This window comes from Chaetura pelagica, unplaced genomic scaffold (assembly GCF_000747805.2).
Source record: "Chaetura pelagica isolate M959 unplaced genomic scaffold, ChaPel_1.0 scaffold493, whole genome shotgun sequence".
NCBI classification, from domain to species: Eukaryota; Metazoa; Chordata; class Aves; order Apodiformes; family Apodidae; genus Chaetura; species Chaetura pelagica.
The window spans coordinates 805,939-815,651 of record NW_009952696.1 but is presented as its reverse complement, the minus strand read 5'-3'; the positions used below and the strand labels follow the sequence as shown (position 1 = coordinate 815,651).

Here is a 9,713-nt window from a genome sequence, read left to right as displayed (position 1 = left end):
CCCACGGACCCGCCGGAGACAGACACTGCGAGACCCTCGCCTGCACCCTGCGCGTCACTGCCAGCAGGGCCACCGACGGGCACCCAGCCTGGCACTGCAGGAGCCCGGCAAACGCTCTGCAAACTCCCTCTGACCTGGGCACCGGGCACCGGCCTCCGCTGCCCAGCCGCGGGGCATGAGGACCCGGCAAATGGACCAGCGGCTCCGGGAAAACAGGTCAAAAGTGGCTCCTCCCAACAAGTTCACGAGTTTTCTTGCGGCCCTGGCCACAATCCCAGCGCGGCTGCGGCCACAGCAGCAAAAGGCCCCTGAGGGGCGATCGCTCCTCACAAAACCTCGGATCAATACCAGCCCTTCCGAAGGCCAAGAGGAAGCAGCGGGAGGATTTATCCTTCCCCAGCCTCTGGGCATCCTTTAGAGCCGTGCTGCTGCGGTCTGGGAGGCACAGGCAGCACACAGGCAGCCACAGCGCCCAGCTCGGTCCTGCGGTGCAGGAACCCGTCCTGCTGCTCAGCACAGGGTGAGCAGGTTTGCTCTGGGGCTTGTCTTGTGCCTCCATCCCCACTCCTCCATCCCTGTGCAGTGCCCACCTTGGATGAGGCCGCTGGCGGCGCCGGGGATGCCCTCAATCTCAGTCACGTTGTTCATGGTGAAGTACTCGTCACAGGTGGCATTGAGGAAGCGGGAGGTGCAAAAGAGCTCCCAGAGCTTGGAGCCCACTGTCTCATTCCCCTCCACCACCACCTTGGCGCAGAGGTCAAAGCCGTGGCGTGAGAGGGTCCTGTTGCCCAGGAGGCAGATCCTGGCAGGGACAGGACTCAGTTGAGCACCCACACACCCCAGCCCCTTCGCAGCCCCCCGGGACGCCATACTCACGGGAAGCTTGGTGGGTCAAAAGCTGACTTGATGACACCAGCATAGATGGCAAGGATGGAGAGGATGACGCAGCCCAGGAAGACCAGGGCAAACTTGTTGACATACTTGACGCCCACAAACACGACAGTGGCCATGCAGGTCAGCACGCAGGTGCCGTACACACGCATGTTGTTGAGCATCGCAGCCGCCTCCCCGCTGGCATCCTCTGCCTTGAAGATGGCCATGGCAGGGAAGATGTATGCCTGGGAGAGAGTCATAGCATCACCACCTGGCCAACAGGCCCACAGAGTGGACCCCAGGCTCCCTCGGCCCCAGTGCGAGCTCCTCGAGGGCAGCGTAGTCAGATGAGGGCAGAGCTGCCTGGCCCTCAGGACCTGAGCCCTCAGCACTGCGCATTGGGAAGGACCAGGCACGTACCAGCAGGATTTCGATGGTGCCCAGGATGTACATGGCGCCAGCAAAGGTGGTGCCCAGGTAGAAGCAGAGCCCCACGGCCCCCCCAAACTCAGGTCCCAAGGAGCGTGAGATCATGTAGTAGGAGCCACCCGCTGTGGAGAGAGCAAAGGTGGGTCCCAGCCAGACCCAGTGGCACCCCCAGCCCTGCCAGATGTCCCAGGACAGGGCTGGAGCTCAGAGGGAAGCCACACAGAGTGCTCTGGTGCAGTAAAAGCTGGCAGAGCCTTCCTGGGAGCCCAGCAGCCAGGTGTGATGGCCATAGGGACACGTGTCCCCTGGGATGCCAGGCAGGTGCTGGAGCCCTGGGGACATGAGACATGCTCAAACCAGGACACATGCCTTGCTCTGTCCTTCCAGAGGAGCCCTTAAGAGCAGGGAAGCTGTGATCAGTCCCACTGTAGCAGGAGGATGATAAATAGCTTTAATTATACCCTGTGCTGGGGCTGTCTGTGCCGTGCCCAGTCTGGCAGAGCAGCTGGGATGGTGCCGCTCACTCACTCTCCATCTCTGTGAGGGTGAGAATGCTCTGAGGAGGCAACTCAGGGGCAACTGCATGGCCAGACCTCACTGGAGCCCCCCCAGGGGTAGAGACCACGTGCAACAGTGTCTGGTGGGAGATGTCATCCCAGCACCTGACCCGTGGCACCCAGCACAGCCGGCTCCCTCTCCTCCTGCCACCTCTCCCTGCTCCCCATCCTCCTGCCATCGCTCCCTGCAGCCTCGCCTGTCTGGCAGAGGGAGGAGCTGTGGCCAGAGGCTCTTGCTGCCATCTGCACCTCATGGCTCCAGGGACAGGTGGCAGCTCCAGTGATGGAAACCGAGGCAGGATGGTGGTAGGAGGCTAGTGAACAGGTGGCAGGAGGCTAGTGAACAGCTGACAGTGACATCCACCTTCCCATATGTGGGGCAGCCCCAGAGCCTCCCTGGCATAGGCCAGGGAGTGGGACAGCTACAGGGATGCTGCTGGGAAAGGTCCTTTGCCAACCTTGGCCCTGCCCTTCTAGGGCACAGGGATCCCCACAGGCACCCAACCCAGCAGGGAGCCAGCTCCCCTCACCCAGGCACACACACAGACTTGGTCTTGGCTCTTACCTGGCACCACACCATTAGTGGCAATTGCACTCATGGAAATGGCTGTCAGCATCGTCTGCAGCAAGAAACACAGTGTCAGCCCCCAGCAGAGCTCCCTCTGTGCACGGGAGTGAGAAGGAACAGCTGGGTCACACTGGGATGTGGTGCTCCCCAGGGCCATGCTGGGATGTGCCACAGGACTGCCTGGGGCAGATCCAGATGGATGGATGTGCAGGCAGGGCTGCCGGCTGGGAGAGTGGCTGGAGTGCTGAGCCTCTTGGAGGCACCAGCAGGGCCTGGGCCTGAGGGGTGAGGGGTCCTCAGGCTACTGAGGATGCTGCTGGTCTTCAGCCAGCCCCAACCTCTGTGCTGGGGCCACCATTCTGGCACGATGGCTCATGGCAGCACGGCGGGAGAGTCAGGGCAGGGACTCCACCGTATCCTCATCCACACAGCAGCTATGATCTGGGTCACCATTTGAGCACCATTCAGCTGCTGATTCTTTTGGGAACCCAGAGGCTTCTCCTTGCTAAGTGGGACAGGAGCAGGGGCTGGGGAAGTAACAAGGCTGGGCAGGGGCTGGGCAGAGGCAGGGGCTGGGCAGGGTGGGCCAGCAGCTAGTGCACCCCTTGCAGCCTGGCCACCCTGATTGGTGCACCCCCAGCCTCGCCTGGGGAGCTCGGCCAGCTCCATCACTCACACAGGAGCAGCAGAGGAAGACCATGCAGAAGGACTCCATGATGCCAGCGATGCCCACCACCCAGGTGAGGCGCAGAAAGAGGATGACCCCGAAGATGTTCTGGAGGCAGGGCAGGTAGACACCCATGAAGGTTCCCATCCGCGGGGCCTGCCAAGGGAGCAGGCAGCTGTCAGGGCTCACAGGCCTGGCCAGCAGAGGAGTGAGGGGTCCTACTCCTCCTGCAACACAGCCAGGGACCCCAGGCGAAACCATACAGCAGGGGCCGAGGGACCTGGCCATCCCCAGGGCAGCTTGTGGCCCAGCATGGTGCAGACAGGGACAGCAGAAGGAGCTGTGTCCCTTCTGCACCTGCTCACCTGCACCGGCTTCTTCTTGCCCCCATCATTGTTCTCGGCCTCCTCATGCTCCCGGCTGCCCTGTGGCAGGTTGGTGTAGTTTGCCAGCCCACTCAGCAGGGACGAGACCATAGGGCTGGTGTCCATCTCCTCCTGCAGAGAGCAGAGCCCCAAGCCATGAGGAGCACCCAGGGACTTTGCCAGATGCCACCCCACCACCCTGCAAGAGACAGCTGTGGCAGCTGGGGAACCCTGCCCAGGGCTTGAGTGTGTCCCAGTGCTCAAGGTTTTGGTCAGGGTGTGTGGGATGACTGTCCAGCCTGATCCCCTTCTTGGGAATCCTCCCAGCCCCACTGCCTCTGCATCTTACCTCAAAGAGAGCCATGTTCTTGCCATCATACTCTTTTCCCTTCTCCAGGTCTGTGCTGTTGATGAAGGGGCTGCTCTCCTTGGGGTTGCCATCGCCTGCAGAGACACTGCTGGGTCAGCCAGGCAGCCCCTGTCCCAGCCCACGGCCCCTCCAGCTCCCTGGGAAGGCTACTGGGGCCACAGGCACCATGTACATGCCTGATCCCGGGATAGGTGTTGGCAGCCCATGTCCCAGCCCTCAGCATCACCTCCTGTGCTGCACGTGGGCTGGGGCTGCCCAACCCCAGCAGCCACTGCCCAGCCCAGCTGCCATGGAGCTGCCGGAGCGCATCCAGGCGGTGCAGCAAGCAGCGTGGATCCAGGGGGAACCCTCCGGCGGGATGGCTGGCAGCAATAACTCACGGCGCCGGGGCTGCCCACAGCGCTGCATCTGCAGGGCTGCGATCCGAGAGCTGCTCGGCACGGCCACGCCAAGGGGACGGTTCCGGCGCAGCACCTGGAGTGGGGCAGGCAGCTGGGTGGCTGGCCCTGCTCCCTGACATGCACCGCACGAGCAGGGGCCATGGGGAGGTGTCCAGGCAGTGTCCTGGTGGTGGCACCACCTGGGGCAGCTGCTGCCACCCTGCCTGGGCAGCAGAGCCTCCCACAGTGGTGCAGAGCTCAAAGAGCTGCAGGGATGGGCCCGTGGCAGTTCACTGCATTAACGACCGCACGCAGAAGAAACCCAGAGTTGGCCTAATAGCAAGGAAAGCAGCTGAGCTGCAGAGCAGCAGAAATAAATCAGGCTGAAATGGAGTGGCAGCGAGGACAGTGCTGCTGGAACAGCACAGCCCCAAGCTGAGGCCGAGGTCCAGGGAAGGGTGCAGGGGCCACACGGGGCTGGGAGCCAAAGGACCTGGTGCTGGGCAGAGCAGCTCGATGGGCAACAGCCCCTGTGGCACAGCAAGACCTGAGCAGTCAACCCCAGGCAGGTGGAGAGGGGCTCCCAACCATGCGCCCACCTCCACAGCCCCATGGCTGGGGCAATGCACTGCCTGCATGAGCAGGGTGACAGACTGCTCCGCATCCCCAGTCTGGGGTGAGAGCCATTCCTGCCTTGAGCATGGAGCCTGGGAGTGCCTGGGGGTACAGGGATTGTGCCAGGGCCACCAGTGGGCTGGAGTGACATGGCCACCCGTTCACCCAGGACAGACCCAGTGACTGCTGGGAGCAGCCCAGTCCCTTGAGAACCCCCTGCCTCCTGCCACTGACTCACATGGGGGTCCAGGGAGCCCGTTGTCTGCATACAGTGGTTATTCTGCATCTGCAGCCTCTCCAGCAGATATGGTCCTCCCAGCCCACTGGGAGGTGAAGCCTCAGGCACCATAGGTGACACCTCCCACCTGTCCCCCAGAGGCTCCTCAGCTACATGCCTGGCACCACTGGCATCTGCACTGCCCCTGTGCCCCCCAAAGCATGTGCGGGGGGTTCTCAGCACTGACCCAATCTGCCTCTTGCTCCAGGTTTGCTCTAAAGCTCATTAGGTGACAGCTGGGGGCTGGCACCCACGCAACCGGCTCCAGGGACCATGTGGACTTGAGATGCCGTCCAGGCTGGGGGGTCTGGAGCCCAACAGCCCATCCAGAGCCAAGTAGGGGCTGCAGGGGGCAGCCCAGCAGGGGTCTGTGTCACAGCCCGGCAAGGATCCAGCAACCCATGGGGAGAGCAGAGCCCGCAGGGGCCTCGCCTCACCGCCTGGTACCGACGACATCACTGTGCCGGTTTCCATGGCAACAGCGAGCCTCGGCTCCCGCTCTTATGTAACAGCGCAGGCGGCCGGACCCCAGCCCCGCACAGCACCCGACCCACCGCATCCTGGCCTCACATGGCACCCACAGCCCAGGCCACACAGCACCCTCACCCTGGCCCACTGGCACCCACCAGATGGCATGGCCAAGGCCCCCTGGCCCAGCTCACCCCAACCTCATGGGACCAGCGCTGCCCAGCTCCGCACGACAGATGCCAATAGCACCCCACGGTGCCCATGCTCCACCTTGCTGGCACCACAGCAGCACCCCGAACCTCACACTCCCGCTCCCCCTGGCCTGGGACACGTTGCAAGGACCACAGCCCTGTGCTGGCATTGCCCGGGCAGCTGGGGCTGGCCTGGGTCACCAGAGCCCTTCGCCTGGTGGTGGTGCCAAAGAGACTGGCACTGGGAAAGGTCCCGGGCTGGCAGGTGGTGGGGACACAGGGACATGCACGTGGCATAGTTCTGACATCCCTGGTGTGGCTCAGAGGACCCTCAGCCACCTGGACCCAGCCCAGCAGGCTGGAAGCAGTTAAGCAAAGGGCTGCGGGGTCCCAGGTGATGATGCGCTCCCCACCTCCTGCTCCTGCCAGAGACCATTTTGCCGCAGAGGGGCTGGTGCAGCCTCTCCCCAGCAGCTGATACCAGATCTGTGCAGGCAGGAGCACCACAATCCATGTTCCCAACCACCACCACCACGGCCAGCCCCTGCCCAGTGGCCCTGGGCCTGGGCCCGCCCCCCCCACACACCCCAGACAGAAGAGGCAGCATGAACAGTGCAGAGCCAAGCCGTGCCAGGCTTCGATCCCGGCGCTCAGCCACCCCCTCCCCAGGGATCACTCAACAGGAATTGGCCTTTTAATTTGCTGCGGCGGCTGGCAGGGCTGCCGGCGGGATGGCTGGCAGGAACCCACAGCCCCGCACGGGCACCGCGCCACCCCGGCAGGGGTTAATGACCCGGCCTGCCCAGGGGGTCCCACAGCTGACCCTGCTGCCCACCCAGGGCCCCCGGAGCCAAGGGACCATCTCTGCCTCCCGGAGCTCACCTGCCCCACCCACAGGGCAGCACTTAGGCTGCAGCACCAGCCACATACGATGTCCCTAACGGCTTTTCACTCAGCCCTGAGCAGGGCTGGGAAGCATCATGTCCCTTCTGAATGCTCCCAAATTGCGTTACACAGCACAGGGCATTGGGCAAGAGCCCAGGCAGCCAAACCCAATGGGCAAATTAACCAAAGCTGCTGCCTGCTCCCCCCGACCATGGGCAGTTCATCCTCTCCACAGCACTCCATGAGGAACAGGTCCCTCTTGGCCACCATGCAAAGTGAGCTCTGGCCAGGGACATGGGGTGGTGGGCTTCCAGCCAGGAGAGCACTGTGTGAGGGGTGGATAGGGGCAGCCCCTGTGCCTCCATCCCTGCACCTACAGCACCCCAGGACCCACAGGGTGGTGGCATGGGGGTGCTGGATATTTCAGGGACTCCATTTGAGGGCCCACACTGGTAGTCCACACCAGCCCCACAGGCAGCAGCAGTGCAGCAGCTGCTGATGGCCCAGGGACACCACAGGGCTGCCCTGAAGGTGCACAGGGCACCTTGAACGTGCCAGAGTGTTCAATGGCAACCACTGGCAAGCAGCCTCCTCTGCTCCCCAGGGCTCTGCTCGCAGCAAGGGGCACCCCAGGGTGACCCCAGCAGCCTGGTGAGCACACAGGCGAGCACGTGGCCCTGGCTGACGTCCCCAGCCGCTGCTGTGTCGCAGGAGCTGCTGCCTGGCGAGGCCACCATGGAGTTCTGTCACCCCCAGCCATCAAGAGGACTTGGCTGCACGTCCACTGGCCTGGCCTTGGGCTGCTGGCACAGGGCTGCCCAATGCAGGTGGGGATGGACAAGGGGCCCTTACAGTGGGTAGCACCTCTGCTCCCACCCAAGCTTCGCTGTTGCTTGAGCAGGGGGATCTGCCAGTGGCCCTGTGCAGGGCAACCCTCCAAAAGGCCACAGAGCCCTGTGGTCCCACGAGGCAGAGACCAACAGTGGTGAGAGCAGTGGTGGCTCCTGGCTGCAGCACAGCAGGGGGTGCGATGGGGTGGGACAGGGTGGGGAGGGGTGGGATGTTTCCTTCCCCCAGGGCTGCACTTTGCCTCTCCAGCAGCAGGCACACCAAGTGGCCTTTTGGGCTGAATTCTTTCACTGCCTGACCCAAATTGGACCAACTGCTACTTCAGGCCTATGCTCTTCCTTCCTAAACCTGGGATTATCCTCTCTTTGATCAGTCGGCCCTGCAGGCGCAGGATTTCCAGCACAGGCTGGCTGCATTTAAACAGCTTCCCAGATTCCCCGACAGCCGAGTCCTGCCTTGGAAATGGCCGTGGGCACAAGCTCCAGCAAAGCCTCCCAGCTCCTTGGGCAACCAGGTGCCTCCAGGCCAGAGGACCAGCACAGCAGCCTGCAGCAGGGCTGCAGCTGCCATTCACACCCCCGAAACAGAGCAGTGCAGCCCAGACGCTGCAGGGAGCAGCCCTGCCTGCTCCCCCACACCCTGCCTGCTCCTCCATGTCTCACCTCCTCCCCAGAGGGTCTGCACAACCCAGCCCTCACTGGGCTGCCAGCACTGGAGCCCTTCCAGCCCTTGTCACAAGGCTTGCACTGGCTGCCCAGAGTAGGGACCTGAGGGGGGACCTGAGCAGGAACGTTGCTCATCCTTTCCGAAATAAATTACCTAGAGTGGCACCCAGGGTTTCAGCAGCTCTGCTGGGCTTGTCCAGTGCTGAAGCAGCTGAAACGTTCAGGGGGGTGGCCCTGCTGGCATGTAACAGCTCTGCCACACTCCAGGGTATCCACAGCCCCCGCAGAGACCCTGCACAGGGACCTCAGTGCTGCCCTCAGCAGTGGGGGCAATCTGACTTCCCCCACAGCAGCCTCCCTTGGCACAGGTTTGGGGGGCTCTGCTGTGCCCATCTCCACAAATGCTCCCTGGCTCTCCCACGCCCTCCCAGTTCCTCCACTGCCTCCAGCCCCTACCCACTGGCCCATAGGGCACCATCTCTCCAGGCCCAGCTCCAGGGACAGTCTGCCAGGTCCAATTGCAGTGGCTTCATGTCCAGCTCTCCTGCCAGACCCCAACAAGGTAGAAACACCGGTGGCCACACTGCTGACACTGCTGGGATGGGAATGCAGTAAGTGGGATAAATCCTGATGCTGCAGAGGGCAAGAGGAGGGCAAGAGCTCAGGGAGGGGCACGGCCAGGGCCAGCATGGCTCCCCCTAGCCCGGCAAGGTGCCCCCAGAGGCTCCTGCCAGCCCTGACCTTCAGTGGAACTGTGAACAAACAAACAAATAAACAGACTCAGGTCGGTGGAGCAAAGCGAACACCGAAAGCCTCGTAGCGGCTGAGCCAGAGCCTCACTGCATCCAGGGATGTCTGCAGCAGCTGCCACAGCCCTCCTAGCTGGGCCTTCCAGCAGACCCCATGAGGAGACCTGGCAAGGGAGCCTGGTAGGATCTGGGGGAGTTAGAGAGGTACCACAGGTCCCCTTGAGCACACCACTGCACCTCCCTGGCTCAAACCATCCCTGTGCCCAACAAAAACACCTGCAGGAGCAGGTGCTGCACTGACCCAGCTGCCCGGGGCTGGCTGTGGACCTGCAGGGCCCCTGGGCCCTCACAGCAGCTCGACTGATGGCCAGTGCCCCGAGGAGAGCTCAGGCCAAGGCACCAGCAATGACCTGGCCACTGCCAGGGCCTGGTGGCTTCACTGGCCTTGGGGCTGCAGCCCAAGCCCCTTGCCCACAGCAGCCCTGCCTGCTTGCACTGCGCTGGGTCTGCAGTGTGGCCAGCATGGCACGGGCTGGCAGGGAATGGCACAGCTTGGGCCAGCAGGCCACAGACTAGACTGAGCAGAGCAGCTCAGCTCAGGTTGGTTTGGCACAGCCCAGCTCAGCACGGCTTGGTACAGCACAGCGCAGCTTGGCACAGCACGGCTCAGCATGTTTGGTACAGCACGGCAAGGCTCAGTACAGCATAAACAAGTCACGGCATGGCTCATCTCGGCTTGGCACAATATAGCCCAGCCCAGCCCGACATGGCCCGGCACATCCCGGCACTGCAGAGCGCGGCCGCC

At 63.2% G+C, this 9,713-nt stretch overlaps 1 protein-coding gene across 1 annotated transcript in view; it reads right to left on the bottom strand.

The window, feature by feature from the left end:
- The window catches only part of SLC12A5 (solute carrier family 12 (potassium/chloride transporter), member 5), a 14,451-nt gene extending 8,791 nt beyond the window's left edge, over positions 1-5,660 (bottom strand). Inside the window, exons 1-8 of the mRNA XM_009994032.1 lie at positions 5,656-5,660; positions 3,809-3,914; positions 3,460-3,591; positions 3,104-3,250; positions 2,425-2,479; positions 1,294-1,424; positions 877-1,118; positions 591-802 (exon numbers count right to left, since the gene is read on the bottom strand). Coding sequence (XP_009992334.1) covers positions 591-802; positions 877-1,118; positions 1,294-1,424; positions 2,425-2,479; positions 3,104-3,250; positions 3,460-3,591; positions 3,809-3,914; positions 5,656-5,660 — 1,030 coding nt within the window. The remainder of the gene's footprint in view (positions 1-590; positions 803-876; positions 1,119-1,293; positions 1,425-2,424; positions 2,480-3,103; positions 3,251-3,459; positions 3,592-3,808; positions 3,915-5,655) is intronic.
- Positions 5,661-9,713: the final 4,053 nt, after the last annotated feature.